Source organism: Panthera tigris, chromosome A1 (assembly GCF_018350195.1).
Source record: "Panthera tigris isolate Pti1 chromosome A1, P.tigris_Pti1_mat1.1, whole genome shotgun sequence".
In the NCBI taxonomy this organism is placed as follows: domain Eukaryota; kingdom Metazoa; phylum Chordata; class Mammalia; order Carnivora; family Felidae; genus Panthera; species Panthera tigris.
Window position 1 is genome coordinate 17,729,203 of NC_056660.1, and position 20,386 is coordinate 17,749,588.

Genomic DNA, 20,386 nt, shown 5'->3' on the forward strand with positions numbered 1-20,386 from the left:
GGAAAGATTTTAGCACACCCAGCAGAACACAAGCCAGCGACAACGCGCTTGTAGGCCAAAGGGCGCAAACGCAGCACAGGAGATGATAGCAGGTTCCTAATTTGCAGGTGGAGTCACCAGTGAAAATAGTCCTCATCTAAGCAAAGCGTGGAAAGATTTGGTTTTTCTGCTTTCTGAGTGTACACGCGGGGCTGACTGTCCACCAGGAACACCAAAATCTGTGAGATCAGGGAGAACACAGCTATAAACTGGTCTGTTCCTACACTACTTGTGATAATTTGCTGCTCGTATCATGTTGTCCCCAAAATAACTCTGGATAGAAAGATTGATCATTCTTCCTTAGCTCAATGGTGGATATAAGTCTATGCCCCAATACTAGTATCACATGAGGTCTGAAGTGAATAAAATTAGCTCATGTTTCTCAAAATGTGGCCTGGGGACTGACCATGTGTGTTCTGGAACCTCTGGGGAGTCTGTTAAAAGTGCTTCACCTGGACCCCACCCAGACCTACCAAATCAGACTCTCTGGGACAAAGGAGGACCCTCCACAAGAAATAAAAGTCCTGGGGCGCCTGGGTGGCTCAGTCGGTTAAGCGTCTGACTTCGGCTCAGGTCATGATCTCGCGGTCTGTGAGTTCAAGCCCTGAGTCGGGCTCTGTGCTGACAGCTCAGAGCCTGGAGCCTGTTTCGGATTCTGTGTCTCCCTCTCTCTCTGACCCTCCCCCGTTCATGCTCTGTCTCTCTCTGTCTCAAAAATAAATAAACATTAAAAAAAAAAATTAAAAAAATAAAAGTCCTTAGGGAATTTTAGGCCCACTAGAGGATTAAAAGAATATTGTATTGAATTTTGATGTCAATTATGGATATGGAAAACTTATAAGCTTCATGAGAAGGTCTGAAAACCATGAAAAACTTCCCAAATTAAGCCTTAAAAGACATGTTCTTCTGGGGGTGGGGGGGCAGTATGTAAAACAAGAAAACTGGTGGCAATGACAATTTTAAAATATAATCTTAAAACATTAAATGCAAACATAAAATTTGGTATTTTAGATTTGATAAAAGACCAGCTAATTCACTGACATCCCTGCCTGCAACAAATCCAGGGCTCAGAGTAGATGGCCCCTGTGGCATTCATTTTGGCCCCTCACTCCTTCCTGGTAGCAAAGCCCCACCCATGCCACCGCACTGACTAGCCTCCATCTGGACCTTGTTGGTCTTTAAGAGCGATGCATGTGGGACACGTGATTGCGAGGTGAGACATGGTCTGTGGCCCTGGAAAGTACTACTCTTCAGCAAGAGCGCATCATCTTTTTCCCTAGAGATGCCTGAGACCAGGAGAACTTGACCTTCCTCACAGCCCATTGGGGCGCCACCTTGCCTACGGGCAGAAGCTCTTACTGGCTGGTTCCTGATGTCCTCCTGGCCTAGTCTTTCTGCTTTTGCAAGAAATACACAGCTTTATGGAGCTGGCCAAGGGCTGTCTTCGCGCATCTCTCCAGTCTGCCGTAGAGCCTTCACGTCTTTTAATTAGCAATTCATTACTGAGAATCTACCGCAGGAAAACTACAGAGGGTGTATTGAGTTCTTACTTTGAGTTCTCCATCTATAAAATCTTGGCATATGGCAAAGGTAAATAAATGAATATATAATATATGTACATATTATGTAATGGACATATTGTAATTATGACATGTATATGCATTAAGAGAGAACCTCAGGAAAATAATTTTCTGTGACAAAAACACAGACAGGTACAACAAGAATGTCCTCGGCCAATACCACGCTGCAGAGGTAGTATCTTTCCATAGCCCAATTAGAGAGGTTTATATCAGATTATAACATAACTAAACATTAACTAAGTTCTGGGAGTCAAGCATCTACCAGAATTCACATTTTTCTAAAGTACGAAATGGTTAACTTAGAACAGGGTTCTCAAGATATAGGCTCAGAACCAGCATCATCTGGAAACCGGATAGAAATGTAAAGTATCAGGCTCCCAACCAAACCTACCCAAATCAGGAACTCCTGGGCGGGCCCCACCGATATGTATTTAAAAAAATTTTTTTTAACGTTTATTGATTTTTGAGATACAGAGAGACAGAGCATGAATGGGGGAGGGTCAGAGAGTGAGGGAGACACAGAATCCGAAATGGGCTCCAGGCTCTGAGCTGTCAGCACAGAGACCGACGCGGGGCTCGAACCCACGAACTGTGAGATCATGACCTGAGCTGAAGTCAGATGCTTAACCGACTGAGCCATCCAGACGCCCCCGTATTTTAAAAGCCCTGGCTGATCCTGATGCATGGTGAAGTTTGAGAACTGTAGACTCAGAACTCAAGACACCTCACCGGGACTTTACAGTGTTGGTTGGGGGTGCTGAATGGAGGAGTACAGTAGTTAGCAATCCACAAGGTGTAACTTAAAGGACAGCTAAGAGTCCTGCCTGCTCCCTGAGCTGGGCTAACAAGTCTCTGGATTTCTTAAAATCAGAGCAGCTTCTTTCAGTTAAGACTGTCACTAAAAAGTCACCATGCCCATTAATATGCCAACACTCATCATTTATCTTATTCCTTAGCTGTCACTAGACAGATAGCCCTAAAGAAAGGAAGGCATGATGTGGCATATCGTAAGACAAGTCAGGTTCAAAGTGGAGCAAGGGAAGGAGAGCGGCAAGCCCTCATCCTAAAGGGTGACAGACAGGTCCAGGTGGAACCCTATCGTGAAGAGGCTCCGGAATGGCAATGGCGCTTTCCGCACACAGAGAAAGGGACACTGAAAGAAATACTTCGTCATCATTACTGTCTTCAGCAGCACTTAACTATCAATTAGCTGAGAAGATGGTCTCCCTGGCTTCTTAGAAAAGAACACCTGCCAAACTGTTAAGGTCGCTGCTTGCTACTGAGGAGCACTCTATACCCACTTTACACACATATGTGACGTGCATTCAAGCTAAATGTGGCCTGATATAAATTTGGGACTCCCTTCAGTGCCCCTTCGGTACAGCAGCAGCAATTTCCAAAGACAAAATCAACACACTCAAATCTCGACATTCACAATCACCAGTTACAGAATCTTACAGGCACACCTAACATGTCTTTACGATGCTCCCCCATGCTTCTATTCACAGAACGCGTCAATAAGGTATTTTCCTGACATGTGTATCAAAAAGTGTGATACTAACGTTTAAAACTTCGGTTGAAGTACTTCATGACCACCACAGTATTGAGAAGCAAAGCACGTAATTTTATATTCAACGACGAAACCCAACATGAAAACGTCTCTTTTCTCATTGCGCCATAACCATCCTGCGTGCGTGGAACCATTTTTATTATACATTATATTTCTCAAGGGCTCTCTGCATGCCTTTTAAAAGCTCGAGTGAGGGCGAAACTCGACCGAGACCAGGCTTTAAAAATTACGACAGAAATATGACTTAAAAATGGAAGACGACGATGTGGCGATTCAAGTTCATGTACAAGTTGCCATAAGAAAAGCACAAGTCATTGATTCCTTGATGTCCTCCTCCTGTAGGGAGCAAATGTCGTACGCAACAGTCCGATCTTGTGTTGCTCTGGCAGCTGACAGGTGACATTTGAACCTCTAACCAACCGTAGCAAGACAATTCAAAATTAAGGTTGACACTTTGTCCTTTAACGAGTTCCAAAGTACTGCAGGGGTTTTACTGCCTGATGTTACACCATATGTGCAAACTCCAGACACAGCAGGCAGGGTGAAGCAGGACGCCTCTGTACTTTGCCATTCTCCCGCTTCCTGTTGTTTTTGGAGCAACCCTAACTTTAGCTAAACATAACCCTTCTGGGTGAATCATTTTCAGTAACAGAGTCCGCCTTATAGCAGAGTGCCCTGGATGCTGACTCTATTTCTGAAGCGCGGCCGTCTATGGAATTGAGAGAGCCCACTGGCTTGGGGTCTGGCAGTCTTTATGAAACCTATTTCGTGAAAACTTTCATAAAATAAAATTACTTGCCACTCAGGTTTTTATGAATAAAGCCCCAAACAATGATGGAATGAGTAACAGGAAAAATTGTTTTTGAAGCTTTTTTTTTTTCCCCAACTAGCCAAATATTAAGTGATAGTGATTCATGCAGTTTTCAAAACCTTTTCCATCCCTCAAGCTGTTTTGTAATTCTAAACGCACTGTTATCTTGAGTAATGGGATGTATTTACTTACTTGTGCCCTCAAGAGGTTCGAATCAGAAAAAAAAACTCTTTTAGGTTTTACGTTCATAATTATTTTTTTGCCAGATATGAGAACTATATATGAGAAACGAGAGAGTACCAACTGTGAACTATATCCTTAGCTTAATGTCAGTAACTCTTGCCATGCAGAGTTCATGAAAAGCATGTACAAAGTGTGGGGGGAGAGGGGAGGTCCTTTTAAAAATACACATAACTTCTCCAATGATCTTTCCCCTGGAGTTTTCTGTAAAATAGAACATGTAGCTCTATATCATTCCAAAAAATCTATATGGAACTTAGAGAGGGAAGCATAAATCATGGGTCTCAGATTCACTTCCTGTTGCCTTCCTTCATTATACAGTTAAAGCTGATCAATAAAAACTGATCTGTCTTTGTAAGCATTTTCTTGTTCTCCCAGAAATAATTGCAGTCCCTGCCCTAAAATGAAGGCAAACTGAAAAGTAATATTTACTTTACTAATTTACTAATTAAGCCTATAGCTGTATCTGTAGCATAGTGGAATCCAGAGTTGTTCATGTTAAACTGATCTCTCGTGTAAAGCAGTAATCATTTATTTAGAAATACAGTTTAAGATTGAGCAAGGGTCAGTTTTACACCCACCGAAGAGTATTGAGGGCTCATGACAACAGTGTTGAATCAAAAACTTTTCTAGTTTTCTGGGAAGTCTTCAACTCTAAAGACCTGAAGATGCCAGTAAGACATATAAGAGGAGAAAAAGAAGCTGCCAAAGCATTTTTCCTGAGCCAAGTGAAACACAAACAGCAAATCAAGTTTATTCTTCAAGAAAAAAAAAATTAAATACTCCTGGCATTAATTCTATCTTTGAAATCTGTAGTATCAAAAAGTTTTCAAATTCAGGACTTCTATCTCAACTTTCAACAACTTTCTCATCGTTTTACGGTATTACTATATGAATATCTGTATGTATCACGCGTAAGACTTCCGCTTGATGTTGAGAACTGAAGCACTAAAGGAAAAAACAGCTAAGCCTCCCAAACTGCCTCCCAGGGCAGAAGGAGATGCAGAACTACAGGGGGAAAAAAAAAAAAAAAAAACAGATGAGAACAAAGTTACCTCCAGTAGGGGAATAGAGAACTGCAAACAACTCTGTCATTTGCTTCAAAACGCAAACCTTGTTTGCCCCTTGCATTTTTAGCTTGAGAACTTTCTCTTTCAAAATGTGACTTCAAAGTGTAATAGCAAACAACTTGCAATAATCTGTCGGGGTTTCTCCAACATGCAGATTCTATCTCAGAACTACCCATTTAATTTTTTTTCCTTCTTCTGGATTCTTCACAAAAGATTATAAGAAAGCACCAAATGGGAAAGTAACCGACTTTTACTTTGTAATGAAGTTACAAATAGTTTCTATACGTTTTCCTGGCTTCCTATTTCCCTTCATTCTGTACTATCTACAGGTTGTCACATTTTACCAGGACGGACTATAAATCAGACAAGTTCAGCCTGTCAGTTTGAAGAATGGAGGTGAAAAGCGCAGTGGAAAATATATAAAGTATAATTAAAACCATATGACCAGAAATATTGAAGTAATACTTGCTGGAGGAAACCCAAGTAAAAATCAAACCTTTTTCTGGTGTTAGTGAGACTATGCAGTCCATTTTGGACAAGCAAACAGCATTTGCTATATTTTTTTTTTTCTTCACAGCAAGAGCATCCCACGAAGTTAAATCCTAGTGAGATAATTAAGCCTATAGCTGTATCCGTAGCATAGTGGAATCCAGAGTTGTTCATGTTAAACTGATCTCTCGTGTAAAGCAGTAATCATTTATTTAGAAATACAGTTTAAGATTGAGCAAGGGTCAGTTTTACACCCACCAAAGAGTATTGAAGGCTCATGACAACAATGTTGAATCAAAAACTTTTCTACTTTTCTATGAAGTCTTCATCTCTAAAGACCTGAGGATGCCAGTAAGACACAGAGAATCTAATTGTTGACTGTTGAACAAGAAAAGCAGGAAGTTATGAAACCTGAACGGTCTCCCCTACTACATTATAAACAATCCCGATGTTACTGCCTCATATAGGTTGTACTTAGTGGGCCAATGATGTATATATGCCTAAGGATGTACAGAAATTCAGAGCTCTCGAAGGTGGAAAGCAATTCCAGTAAAAATCTTTGACTTCGGCAGTCTATCACCAAAGCCATCCCACGCCTATTTCTCCAGAGCATTCCATGTGCCAATTATCAGGACTTCAGTAGACAACTGCAACACGATTTTCAATATTGCTTTGGGATTCCGGGAAATGAGTCAAATTTAACAAGTCACTTACCTCCCAGAAACTGAATTCCTCCAGCCACTCTTCCCACTGTCCTGGAGATGAGCTCTGACACACAGCAACCCATGAGGGCGGTGAGAGCCACCAAGAGGAGGAGGCCACAACCCAGGCCTGTCACGACGGTACAGATCCTCCATTCTGCACTGGGGATGCCCTGGAAGGAGGCGTAGCGCCCACATTCCTCCACCATCACCATCATCTGCCGGCTTTCATCATGCACAGGGTAGGAGCATCTCCGGAAAGTACCGAAGGACACAGGCTTGCCCAGCTGTGATCCCCAGAGCCAGTAAGGCATAAAGAACCCCACGCAGGAGGTGGCAGCACAAAGAAAGGAGAGCAAAGCCCAGATCACCCCAGTACAAGTCAGGCTGGATGCCATCTTTGCAACAGATAGGGCAGCGAGGACCCAAAGCAACTACTCTGGGACTGCAGGAGTGAGTGAAGGTGTGAGACCACCAGGGAATGGCAGGCAATCCACGTTCTGTAACGCGTCTAGCAACACAGTGAATCTTCAGTCTTACTGGCCGTCAACTTCCCATCCTCTGTAGTAAGGATGATGGTCCCTGGCAAAACAATAAGAAACATTAAAAGTTAAATGTTTTCAGGGAAGTGAAACACCAGCTCAGTTGGTCTACAACCTAGTTAATAAACATTCAAACTTGGCTCAACACTGCAAAAAGTGGGAAGAACTGATTCTATAAACGCTTCTAAAATTCAAGTTTTGTCAAACTAGCTCAAAGCTTGTTCATGTCTTTATCTCCTATAAATGCTCCCAAATTAACTCTGACAGCTATTTACTTAAAGAAATCCATGGCTTCTATTTGCCAAGCCAGTGAATTCATTTCACATACTCGCAGTAAAAGTAATGTAGCATTTTTACTGGCAGTAAACATAATTCCAAATATTAAAACAAAGTGAACCGTACCATGGTTTGTTTATCTGGCTTGCAAGTTCATGCTTATAATTTGGAGCAACTTTTCCGTGTCCCTTTAGGTGCATTAACTCTGCATGAGCCCGAACAAAATTATTAGGATAATTTTCACAATTGCAGAGCACTATAAACTCAACAAATATTACAGACTGTCTAGGCACACAGACTGGATGCAACTATTAGGCACGTCCTGTACTCAGTCCGTAGTATTTGTGAATCCCTTCAGTCTTAACCACCTTCTTTCTCCTAGTGTAAATGAAAGAAAGCCTGTGTGTGACTTCCTTCTGATTCACTGGTTCCGACACAATGGCTGGGACCGTCTCTCCCACTGAATGATTGTCACTGTCTAATCTGAAAAGTAATCCATACTTCCCAGTCTTCTACATGGAACCCCAGCCATTCAAACAGTTCCACGCGCATTGACTTTCCACCCCTCCCTTCCTTTCAAAAGGAGTTCTTGAACGGTTTCCCACACTTTCCATAAAGAAGGGAATACAGAAGCACAGAGCCCATGCGCCCTACAGTTCCATTCCCAGAACCCTGAACTCCAGCCTTCAGGGTCCACAGCAAATCCCCTCTCCCTCACCTCTCCCCTTCCGCCAGCCCCCACCCCTACCGCTTCCTCTCCACACGCCACCCCATTTCCAGTCGTGTGTCACTCCCGGGGAACTTCAACTACTTTTTTTTGGTTGTTAATCTTGTCAATTGCGGTCAGCGTCAGCGTCAGCGGCTGAACTTGGTCTGCCCGGGCCCTGAGGCTGGGGGCGACGAGTGTGGGGGGCTGCCTGGGGGCAGGAGGGCCCTCTTCTGGAGCTGAGGCGAGGCGCCCCGAGGGGAAGCCAAGACGAGCCCACAGGCGGCCCCCTGCAGTGGCCTCACCCACCCCAGCCTGGACGACACCCGATGACCCCCGAGCCCCGAAGGAGGAGAGGGGCATCTTGCAGCCGGCCCGCGCCAAGGGAGGGGAAAAGCACGGGCAGGCAGCACCCCCCGGAGGCGGCCGCCGACAGCGGACGCCGACCGCGCCGCGGGGCTCAGGAAGTCCGGCGCCCGGAGCAGCCCGACTCCGGCGGCCGGGGACGAGGGGGCGCGGGGAGAGAGCGGAGCCCGCGGCGCCGGGCGGCCGGCGCTCCCTACTCACACGGCGGGCGGGCGGCGGCCGGGGCGCGCGCACAACTTGCTGTCTTCCGCGGGCGGAACATCCACGGCACAGAAGAGCGTCCTCCCTCCCCGCCGCGGTCCCCGGCAGCCGCAGCCACCCCGGGCCCGCCTCGGGGCGGAGAGCGGCGTCCGGCCGGAGGCGGAGGGTCTCCCGAAGGCAGGGCTGCGCCGCCGGCCGCGGAGCCCCCCCTGCTGCCCGCGCTCTCCGGCGGCGGCTGGGGCGGTGCGCGGTGGCCACGCGCGGGGAGCCCGTGCTCGCACGCAGAGGAACAGAGCTCCCTTTGGCAGGCGAGGCACGCACCGCCTCCTCCCCTCGGCGGCCCGGCCCTCCTCTTTCTCCTGTCCCCTCCCCTCGCGCCCGGAGACCCACGGCCGGCGGAACGCGGACGCGCCGCTGCCGGCGGGGAACTCGGAAGACCCCGCCCGCCCCGGGGGCCACTCCCGCGCCTCCCCCCAGCCCGCGCCCACCTCCCCCCCGCCCTCCCCTCGTGGCGACTCCTGCAAATGGGGAGGGCGTGGAGGCACACAGACCCAGGAGTAGGGGACAAAGTTGCTGGTTTTCTCGGTGCTCCGGAGGCGCCACGGAAGACCAGACACGTTCCCTGGTTGCCTTTGGGGATTGAGGTTTAAACTCCCGTTTCCTGCCGGAGGTGGAGAAGGGGGGCCTTAAAACTGGGTAAAGGGACCCTTTGGAGCTTTGAGGAGACTCTTGGGATGTGGTCACTTTGGAAAGGGTGAACAAGGCCAGTGTGGACGCGAGCCTGAGACATAAGAGCGGGAAGCGCAAGGCTGGGGGATTCTGCCTGGCAAAGAGTCTTTCCAGACAAGCCAGGGAGAAGGCGCGGCGGGGCGGGGCGGGGAGGGGCGGGGGGGGGGGCGGGGGGGGGACTTCCAGCGCGAGCCTCTCCCCCGAGAAACCTTCTTTGGGAGCCTCCTTCAAGGCATTGTATTCTCTCTGGCTCGCTCTCCCTCCCTTCTCCCCCTCCTTCCCTTCCCTTCCCTTCCATCTCTCCATCCAATCATTCTTATGATCAATACCACCATCAGATTTCTTGTTATGCTTGTCATCGGCGTTTACCCCTTTGGAAGTTTAGAGCTACATTCAGTAGAGGACTGTGGGAGCCTCTGCGGAAGACAGTATTTTAAGAATCCCGCCATCTGGGAATAGCAGTGTTGGAAGCAGATACTTCCCCAGATACAGTCTGTGAAGTGCTTTTTCAAAGTAGTTGAAAGTTACAAATGGGTAGGTATGTATAATATTTCATAGTAAATTTTCAAACTGCATCATTTTAGTTAGCCATAATGGTGTACATTTTCCCCACAACTACAGCTGGAGATATGTGCTCTCTCATTATCATATTGAAAGGATTTGGGTAACTGGTTCCAACCTTTTTGAGGTCATAACAGGACTTTTTCAGAATATGGTGAGACTGATAAGCCTTTCAGGAAAAAAAAATACACGTATTAAACTTCATCTCAGCGGTTCTCAAGGGGGAGAAGGGAGATTACCACCCGCCCCACCCCCCCACACACACACCCCAGGGACACTTGGCAAGGTCTGGAGATGTTTGGATTATCAGGAGGAGAGAGGTGCTACTGGCATCTAGTGGGTAGAGGCCAGGGATGCTGCTAAACCCTACAAAGCACAGGTCAGCCCTTCAGAATTACCTGGCCCAAAACATGAATAAATAGTGCTGAGGTTAAAAAAAACCTGTTTCAGTGAAATGTCAGGTAATTCCCTGTTCCCCTGTGGTCCATGCATGAAGCCCAGATTCAGAACCCTGATTCAAGTGATTTGAATGGTCTCAAACAAATCACTGGTTACTGAGCTCCGTGATGGCCCAAATGATGGGTTTGGCTTCCAGTTACGCCCTTGGCTATTACCCAGAGACTTCAGATCTATAGAATGTAAAGGCAAAAGATAGAACTGTATAAAGATCAAATTATAGTCACAAGATTTGGACTCCCCCTCCCCACAACCTACTGGGGAAATTGGTCCAGGACATTTCTGAAGCCTGGAGGAGTTTTAAGCACTGAGATGGATGGCTGGGATTACATTCTTGCTGTGTCAATCACGACGCTAACTTTTCTTAGTAGATTTCTTTAGTTCTCAAAAAAAGAAGCAGGAAAAAAAAAAAAAACTATGAAGAAGGTGTAGCTATTATTTTACAGAGAGGTCAAGAACTTTGCCCAAGACCTTTCAGCGAAAAGGTGGGCTTTAAAGTATCTCATTATCTGCATTCTATTAAATAGAGTATAGTGCTATTGAAAAGAGTCTGCCCAAAAGGAAAAAGAAGATAGAGGAAGAGGTCGAATCTTTAAAAACTCTATTAGGATGTAATATCAATTATTTGTGGAAGCATAGTATGTCATATACTAGGACTCAAAGTTCTAACTTAGATGAATGAATCTGGACAAATGGTAACCTTTCTGAGCCTGAGTTCTCTCATTTGTAAAAAGACATTGTAATAGATGGTTTCTAACATTCTTCTAACTCATGACTTCTAGCATCATGATTATAGAAGTATTCATGTATTTGAGAAGATCCTAGGAGTCACCTAATTTTGTTCAAGTACTTTTTACAGATGAGGAAGCAGAGGCTCAGCATCCTTCCGGTGCGTTACCAAAAGCTGAGGCTAGAACCCATGTATCCTGATTTCTCTTCTCATCCCACTGTGTAATTATCTTCCCAAACTATAAAATCCTCCAAATCACTCCTTGGGTTCCTGTATATATACTTTATAGGCAAAATGCGTTATAATATCTTTAAAACCCTAGTATTAAATTTGCACCTTCAAAGGATCTTTAAATTATTTCCCAGCCAGAAGTTCCCACATAGCAGATACTGCTTGGACCTCTGATTCAGGTTTGAGTTTCTAGTATGTTTGGACTGTAGTCCCATCGAGTCATAAGATGAAATCATGAATATAAAAAGCATGTAGGAAGCTGTAAAGCATCCATGACAACACACTTGGTTCGCTACCCGGGATTAATTCCCAACTCCTCCTTGTTCACTAGGGAAGCACCTCCCTTCCAGCCGCCCTTAAACCTGGTGGTGACTGTATGACCCTTCTACCCAGTAAGTCTGCTGAGGAGGCCTTCAGGGAAGATTGTGTCCCCTGATAAAAGAGAATGGCTGTCTTGGACACATTCTTGAAGGATGAGATGTTTGGAGCTGTGGCAGCCTTCTTACAACAATGAGGGGAATCACAGAGACATCATCCTTTTGAATTACACCTCCTTTTGAATATTTTAAGAGTAAATTACAGGTTCTTAATATGGGGTAAATCACTGTTGCTTGAATCTTCTTTTAGTAGCTAAAAGCATTCCTAATCGATCAAGCACTGTGTAGATAAGACATATGCTCAATGACAGGAAACACAGCATTGTATCCCAGCGCTCGGCAGTTAAAGATAAATACTCAATACCTGAACATTAACTGAGGCAATTAGTGAACACATCAATACCGTTGTGATTATTATCCTTGTTCCAGTGCAGCCTACAGAGTGCATATCTGATTTCTATTTTTTTTTTAATTTTTTAGTGTTTTTATTTGTTTTTGAGAAAGAGAGAGAGAGAGCACAAGGAGGGAGGGGCAGAGAGAGAGGGAGACAGGCTCCAGGCTCTGAGCTGTCAGCACAGTCTGGGGCTCGAACTCATGAACTGGGAGATCACGAGCTAAGCCGAAGTTGGATGCTTAACCGACTGAGCCACCCAGGCGCCCGCATATATGATTTTTAAACTAACAGGGGGTGCTATGTAAAATTAGGGGAAGAGTATGATCGTGGAACATAGGAAACAGCATGGGCTCAATCACCTCTGACCATTGGGGAGAGGTTGGAAAGGGACTTCTTCCACGTTTGTTATAAAAACCACAGTGTGGCTGACACAATGTCCATTTCCATCCCCTGTTCTTTTACATCTTTCTCTCCACTAGAAACAGCTAAAATCTCCATTCCCTGGCCTCACCTGGAAGCTTGAGTGGTCACGTGACAGTGCTGGCCAATGAGCTGAGAGAGGAGAGGTACAGGCGCCCTCGTGACCGCTTGCTGTTTCTCCCAGCCTAGAAAACTTATGGGATGGCACTGGAATCACAGAAGCCGTTCTTTGGCCAGGGAGTGACGTGCATGATGGCAAAAGCCAACACACTAAGAACAGTAGAGTAAAATGGCGCTAAGAGTCTAGATCCGAGGTATTTTCACTAAGCTGCTGTGTTATCCTCAGACATCTTCTGGGTGAGATCAATAAGCCCCAGCTGTTTAAGTCCCTGTTACTGGCAATGGCTACATGCCCGCTAGACTATTGAAACTACCTGCTCTCTTGCAGCACCCCGGGGGCCAGCACCCCAGGAAAGCGGATTAGACACAGAGCGAGGAGGCACTAAGCAGAGCAGAGAGGACAGAATAGCACCAGGGGAGAATTCTTTCTCTAGCAAAGGGTGGCTACGGTGGGCATTCATCGTCTGTAGTGTGCGTTGGCGAAGGTGGATGGACCCTTCTTAAAATCTGGCAAGAGAAACAGGAACCGCGGTGAAAATAGCTTACAAAATACCACCCTCCCCCTTAAAGTTGTAACTTTGAGGAATTAAAAAAGACAAATTCTCAGCAGTATAAAATGACTGCCACAAGAAGCGTGTCTGAACACGGGCCAGCAAGAATGAGATGCAGGAAGGTATGAGGTGAGAAGGAGAAGCGGCGGATAATAATACAAGTGAGGCTCCAAATAGAGCCCGGAGAAGAGGGACTTTTCTTTTAACTGCTCCTGGCCTGGAGCTTATCAGTTCTCCATCAGAACATATCATTTGCTCCTCCACACATGCAGTGAAGTACCTTACGAGATGGTTCTCAGGACACAGGGTGTAAAACAGATAATTGGAGACCATGGTAGTTCGTCCTTTTTGCCATTTCCTTCCTTTGTTCATTCCTGAGCTACCTCTTTCCCTTCGGGAATCTCTTCTAAAGACAAATTTAAATGGGTGTTGCTTCCGTATTTTACTGCATTGTGTGCATCTTATAATGAGGGGAAAAAATCTCACAGGACCAGTGAGCTCTCGGGTTTTCTGGTCTCCATTTCAAGTAGTCTCTGAGTGAGATCATGTGTTGCTTTTGGAATGCCCTTTCTCTGGCGACCATGTTTATGCATACATTCACCATAGCTGCCCTAAGATCCTACTCTAGGACGGGTGCCCATTTCATTTTCTATGAGCTTTCTGTCATGTGTTTGATACACTCAAGGCCCCCTTCTCCCTGTAGAAACTGTGTATGCGCAGTTATGTTACAATTTCTGAATACAGTGATTTGTGTGACTCTATTCCCCAGAAACTCTCATGGAAATAAGGTGCATAGAGCCCATGGCCTGTTCCCAGGGGTGCTGTCTGCATTATTCATTTAAAGTTTGCAAACTACTTTGGCAATGTAAAGTGCCCTATCATTTCTCCATATTATTCTTTCATGAATTAAAGCAGCATACAAATTTTAAATCAATAACTTATTCATAAGAGGCAAAAAAATGTGAAGTGTTAAATTGCATTTAACGTAGCAAATATTTCACATTAGGCCATCAAAATGGAAAATGTCCATAATACACTATATATATATATTTTGTTAAATGACCCAGGTAGCATTTTAAACTAGTACATAATTATGTTTAATATTGAATCAGTGTCATGCTTTTGCTACTTTTAAATTCTTTTTTCTTTTCATGTCAAAAATCATCTCAGGCTTTTTCAGTGTTATGACTATGTTTTACATTTTTTTTTTAATTTTCCCAGACTATGTAGAAAGATAGGTATAATGAGTTCTATAAAAAGAGATAAGAATTTTTTTGTAATAATATTTGCTACCAATCAGTCATAACTCCTGAGACAATTCACAAAGATGTGTTTCAACAGTATTTTAAAATTGTAAATCCTCCCTTCACCAAACTAAGATGCACTGCAAATACTGAATATACTAATAGAATGATCTAAAACTTAAACAGTTAATTTAGTGTTATAATACTAAGAGGGGCTAACAAACACTGGTTTTTCTGAAGTACATAATTTCATATTACAGCCATTGTGAAATGGTAGAGGAGAAATGCTTTTTCCCAATTCTCTGGTTTTCCTTAGGAGAAATTTTTCTTAAATGCACCTGGTCTCTCTCCACACATCTGAGCAGCTGGGGTAATTGGAGGCTCCAGGGGAAACCCCGTTTAAGCACTAGGATAACTGCCCTTCTCTTGGGGTGAATCTCCCATTACAGGGCAGGACTGTCCAGAGGCCACGCCTGAGAGAGCCAGTAAATCTGCCAAACCCTGGGGCCCGGTTAGCAGACCCGTTTGCCCCTCACTAAGCTACATCTTCTACATTAGCCTCTGTCAGTAATAACCATGATATTTTGATCTCCATCTGCCATTTTTCCCTCTCAATTTGTCCAGATTGCATCTGGGGAAGAGAAACACTATTTATTGGCCCCCATCAGAGATAGTAAGTTTACTACCACAAACTGGATGGAAACATGTTGAAATATTAATTAAATATTACTATTTTGTGACCGATACGGCCGCAACACCAAGCCTGTACTAACGGGGTCGGGAGAAAAGATGGGAACTGACCTCCAGCAGTTAGCATTGAGTTGAGCTGTCAAAGGTTGTGTTTGGTTGACTTGCCAACTAGAGCGCATGTGTGGATGAAAAGAGAATGCTCCTTGGCTACGTATGGCTTCCAAAGATCAATGTCTTTGTGGCTTAAAAGCTAAAAAGCATGGGCTAGGTGACAAGAAGCAGAAGATACAAGAACAAAAAGAGAATTAAGAGCAGTATACAGCATCAGCCATTTCAGCAGACAGACACTAGAAGAGGGGGTGGGGTGATAACAGCAGGGAGCAAGGAGGAGGAGAGAGAGGAAGAAGCTGGGGGAGGGAAGGAGGAGGAAAGGGAGGAGGAGACGTGAAACAGACGGGGATGGGGGAGGAGATGAACAGAGGCAGGGACAGACCAAGACGGAGAGAGAGAAGACAACTGTTCTGTTTTGGTTTTTGTTTGTTTTGCTTTGTTTCCAGGGAGAGAGGGATAAATATCACGTCTGTGTCTTCTACCTTGAAGGCACAGACACAGGGTACTTGCCATGTCTGGTGAGGGATGGGAAAATATGGGTCTAGTGGCTCAATTGTTACTACATGGGGATTAGTATGCCATGAAAAAGACATGTCCACTTGGAAACATTAGCAGTCAAAGGGACATTCACTATGTGCAGGGAAATGAGAAGCTGTTTCCCAGCCCTCTGTCAGCTTCTATGGTAACAACCCGGTATAATAACTGATGTTTGAGGGGCACGTAGGTGGCGCAGTCGGTTGAGTGTCCGACTCTTGATCTCAGCTCAGGTCTTGATCTCACAGTTCGTGGGTTCAAGCCCTGCCTTGGGCTCCGCTCTGATGGTGCAGAGCCTGCTTGGGATTCTGTCTCTCCTTCTCTGTGTCCCTCTGCTGCTTGTATGTGCGTTCTCTCTCTCTCTCTCTCTCTCTCTCCCCCTTTCTCTCGAAAACTGAATAAGTAAACTTAAGAAAAAAACAAACAAAACTGCTGTTTGATATGATGCCTTTTCCAAGTGCCCCAAGCAATTAGCCAGTCCTTCCCCTATACTTCTAATCGATGGATACCTCTTCCATAGAGCTTACAACAGTGCATTGTAATTATTTGGTTGTGGATGTATATTCCAAACTTGATTGTTAGCTCTTTAAGAGCCGCCTTACTCATCCTGCTAAGCACATAGCAGGTGCTTACCTCGTCGGGCCTAAAATTTCATGGGCTGCCTTGGCATCTTTGAACCTCAGAAGGCCCCAAAGGCCTACCTGTGAGTCCTGTACTCTTGCCAGACAGACCTAACCCCCCCCCAGAAGGAAATGTTCTCACCTGCCTAGCTTCCCCGTTTGCCACATCAGCTACACCTCATCCGGGTCTGAGCCCGATGGGTTTCGTTCCCTTCCAGCCCACACAATTATTCAAACAAGTCAATCCCATCCTACTGTGGGAACCGAGGGGGCACTTCCTCCTCTCATTACTACAAACCTTGCCTCCCACTGCCCCTGCTGGTTCAGTCTGCTCCCGCAGCGCCGCCCAAGTGTGGCCCTGCCTTCTGTACAGGAGCCACCCTTCCCAGGCTGTGAGTATGTGTGACCAATAAACTGCTGTCAGCTCATCTGTCCAGTGTCAGGTGTCATGTTTTCAGCCATCTCACGCTACTTAGGGTGGGGGACCCCTCTCTCAGAACAGTGCTGAATAAGCACTTGGTAAAAAATACTTGATATCATAATTGGCACAACATCATCACATCACCAAAAAAGACTACATTACTCTGTTTTTTTTAAGGCACTAAACTACAGGATGTCCTTCGGATCCATTTCCATTCAACAACAGCTAAAAGCCCAGAATGTGAAATCCTTAGATACCTACAAATATATTAATCAAGTCAGCCCACTCCTTGATTGGTGCTGGTAAAGTTTTTACTGTGTAATTTAAACATGCAGTTATTTATAAATTAGTAAAATTAAAATGTGGTAAGACCGAGAGATGTTTTTCTTTTGGCTTATCTGTATTTCCTAATCTACCTCAAATAACCTGGAGTAATTATATACTTAAAATGTTTAATAGACGTATAAGGCAATTATCAACTGAACGAGTTCTCTGAAACACAAAATAACTAGATCTAACCCACTGGATAAAGCTGCTTAAAAAGAACATATTTCAGAACAGAGTAAGGAAGGGTAGGATTTATCCCTGAATGGAACATGCGTTTCAAAAATTCGTGAACCGCAACACAATAAATGTACATCAAAGAGCATATCTGCATTTCAGGAACATTGTAGAAAGCAACCCAGATCTGGTCTGAAGTTCTACTAGATTCTTTTCTCTTCCCTTGTAGTGTTCTGGGGTCAACTTTCTGTTGAACGCTTCTGTAATAGCTCAAAGGCACATCCAGTGAGGCCGCTACATTTCTGCAAATTGCTTGGGGCAACTCTGGTCTCTTCTTGCTAAAGCTGTGGGTCTCACACCTGTCTCTCCCCAGGATTCTCTGTAACCCCAAGTGGTAAAACAACAAAACAAAACAAAACAAAACAAAACAAAACAAAACAAAACAAAACCCCTTCTTTAACTCCTCTAGGTGGCAGTGTTTTGAAGGGCTTCAAGGAGGACCAGAGAGGAGGGTTCCATTTTAGCAAGGCAAAACAATTCACCTAAGAAATATTGGGCCTCCTAATTCTAGAACTCCCTGCTGGGGACATTGCTACCTCCTTACTAACTACAGCCATCTGTCATTGCCAATTGGGTCCCTTTTCCTGGACTTCCTTTCCTTTGCCCCTTCCTCCCCACCTAAACTTTTTTTGAACTCTTGTATTAATCCCTCTGTGTTAGTACAGAGGAGTTGTAATAATCCCTCCTCCCTGGTATCCGATTAAAAAAAAAAAAAAACCTTCTCTTGCTCAGGGACTTAGATTTGTGCTGCTTTCCTCAAGGTGGTCATTGGCTCAAACCTCAGTCTGCTTTTTAAAAAATAAAACAAGTTTATTTAAAATATATTAATAGACTCTGTTCCAAAGGACATTTCTTTAAACACAACTTTTTACCCATTTAGCATGAGCTCCATATCATCTTCGAGATGCTTTGAGCCAAAATATTAAAATAAAAAGCCCATGTTAGTGGTTTAAGAAAGAATATATAAGGTACACCACCCCGCTGCCTTAAAAAAATATACGTATCTTTTTCAAGAGGAATCAGAGCCAGCTTAAAACTATCAAAATCAAAACCCACAGTGTCCAGCTGCAACACTAACTAGGAAGCCAAAGACCTGGGTTCAAGTTCAGAGTCAGAATCTTGACAAGACTAAGACCCAGATATCAGCTCTCTCTCACAGCCCACTTACCAAAGCTTTGGCTTTGCCTAATAAGGCTATTCTCTGTCATCTGACCACTTGCCTGAGGTGAAATGAATCAATCAACTTATCTATTCCAGTTAGGGGTAGATCTTGAATTAATAGTAGTGCTTGTGTTACAATGTGATTTTCCCGAATGTTAAGGATTTGTTTCTTTATCCTAGAGGCCTCCTAGTGGTGGAAAGACAGCAAACCAGACACAGGACCTTCAGTAGTTTTTCTTCTAAGGTATTTATGCGCAAATTAGATTGTAGCCCAACCTTGTCTGACTTTCCTGTTAGAAAATGATTAGCATCCCAGTGTCTCCACTCCTAACACATTGACATGGGAGCTGACTTGGTTTAGTTATAGGTACAATGAAAATGGCATGAGGCCAAAAGAAGCCCGAGGTCTATCTTTGCTATAAACTCCCTGCTAGTTTAATTATTTTTCTTCATCTTTTGTTTTTACATTTATGGCTATTGTTTCTTTCATTGCCATCATGCCTAATCAGAAATTACATATAATGTACTTACCGTTAAATTTTAAGTCTTCACTTACCACCTGCTTTGGACCCAAAAGTGTTGTAAGTCTTATTTGATCCCGAGTGTTGCTTAGAAAACAAATAATTATGGTGTAGAGAAGAAAGGAAAAGACCTGCTTCCTTGATTCACAGGAGCCTTTGAGTTCAACAGAAGAGACAGAGAATAAACATCCGGTTTTTGACTGATATTCCTAACCTTCATTTTTGTCTGTAAAGAAGCAGAAAAGGGAGAGGCAGAAACTTCGCGGGGGTAGAAATCAGGAACACCCAGTTCTGGGCTCAGTTTAGCTGTTAAACTGGTGCTTGACCTTGGACAAATAACAATGTAAAATGAGGGATCTGATCATCCTATTGTTTTCTTGCCCCCCCCCCCCAAAATGGCACGATTTTGTAATGAAACTGAGAACACGATTACCAGTAGCCAATCAGGCCAGTATCTGGAAATGCCCTGCTGTAACATGTTAGCTGAAACTATATGAGGTAAGCTTGTCGAGGATTCAACAAACCTCAGCAGGTATACAGGTGAAAAGATGCATCATTTTGCCAGGAATTAACTTTTCTTTTTCCTGTTCTTATATAAAAATTTACACCTTTAGGCCTTCGAAACAATTCTGTTGCACTAACCAGTGCTGGATAATGACAGAGCAACCTGATGTCAAGCTTTCTGATGTGATAAATTAATCTAAGCCATCAGTTTTGAACCATTTCTTTTCCCTAGACAGATTCTGCAGAATTTCTCTTCTGCTGTCTTAGAATTCATTAAGTAACAAAAAATGCAGCATGTTTAAACCTACAATAAAAGTCTGGCCTACCTTTTGAAGATGAATTTCAGTGCATGATTAGTTTGCCAAGGACCGTGCAAAGATCAAGACCCTTTTAGGGGTCATAACGAAGAATAATGTACTGAAAATCCAATTGCCTTTCTTTTTTTACATTAACGAGAAAAGGTTTTTCGTTGTTTTCGGTTTTGGTTTTAGTTTGGTTTTGGTTTTGGTCTAGATATTTTCCAGAGTTATTTGGATTAAAGGTTGATGTATAATAAAGGTAAAGAGAAGTATAAGATATAGCATAATGACTTGCTGTCACCAAGATAGGATTGATCTGAATTTGATTTAGCCATAGAAATACCTCCTATAGGGAGGAAGGACCATTATGGTTTAGAGCAGGCAGATTCTGGGCTTCGCCACTTAACTGGTTTTCTCATCTTGGATAAATAATTTACTTAGCCTATCTAAAACTCAATTTGTTTAACTGTAATATGGAGATAATAAGATCTTCCCATAGTGTTATTCTAAAGATTAAATGAGATAATATATATAAAATATTTACCACAGCACCAAGTATA

At 44.1% G+C, this 20,386-nt stretch overlaps 1 protein-coding gene across 3 annotated transcripts in view; it reads right to left on the reverse strand.

Moving 5' to 3' along the window:
* Window positions 1-19,225, reverse strand: part of LHFPL6 (LHFPL tetraspan subfamily member 6) — a 261,724-nt gene extending 242,499 nt beyond the window's left edge. Inside the window, exons 1-2 of one of the 3 annotated variants that reach the window (XM_042960156.1) lie at window positions 19,034-19,225; window positions 6,514-7,082 (exon numbers count right to left, since the gene is read on the reverse strand). In XM_042960156.1, coding sequence (XP_042816090.1) covers window positions 6,514-6,898 — 385 coding nt within the window. In that variant the 5' untranslated portion in view covers window positions 6,899-7,082; window positions 19,034-19,225. Of the gene's footprint in view, window positions 1-6,513; window positions 7,083-7,444; window positions 7,492-8,591; window positions 8,900-19,033 lie in introns of those variants that run through there. The other 2 variants (XM_042960059.1, XM_015544549.2) reach the window with 2 other exon arrangements.
* Window positions 19,226-20,386: the final 1,161 nt, after the last annotated feature.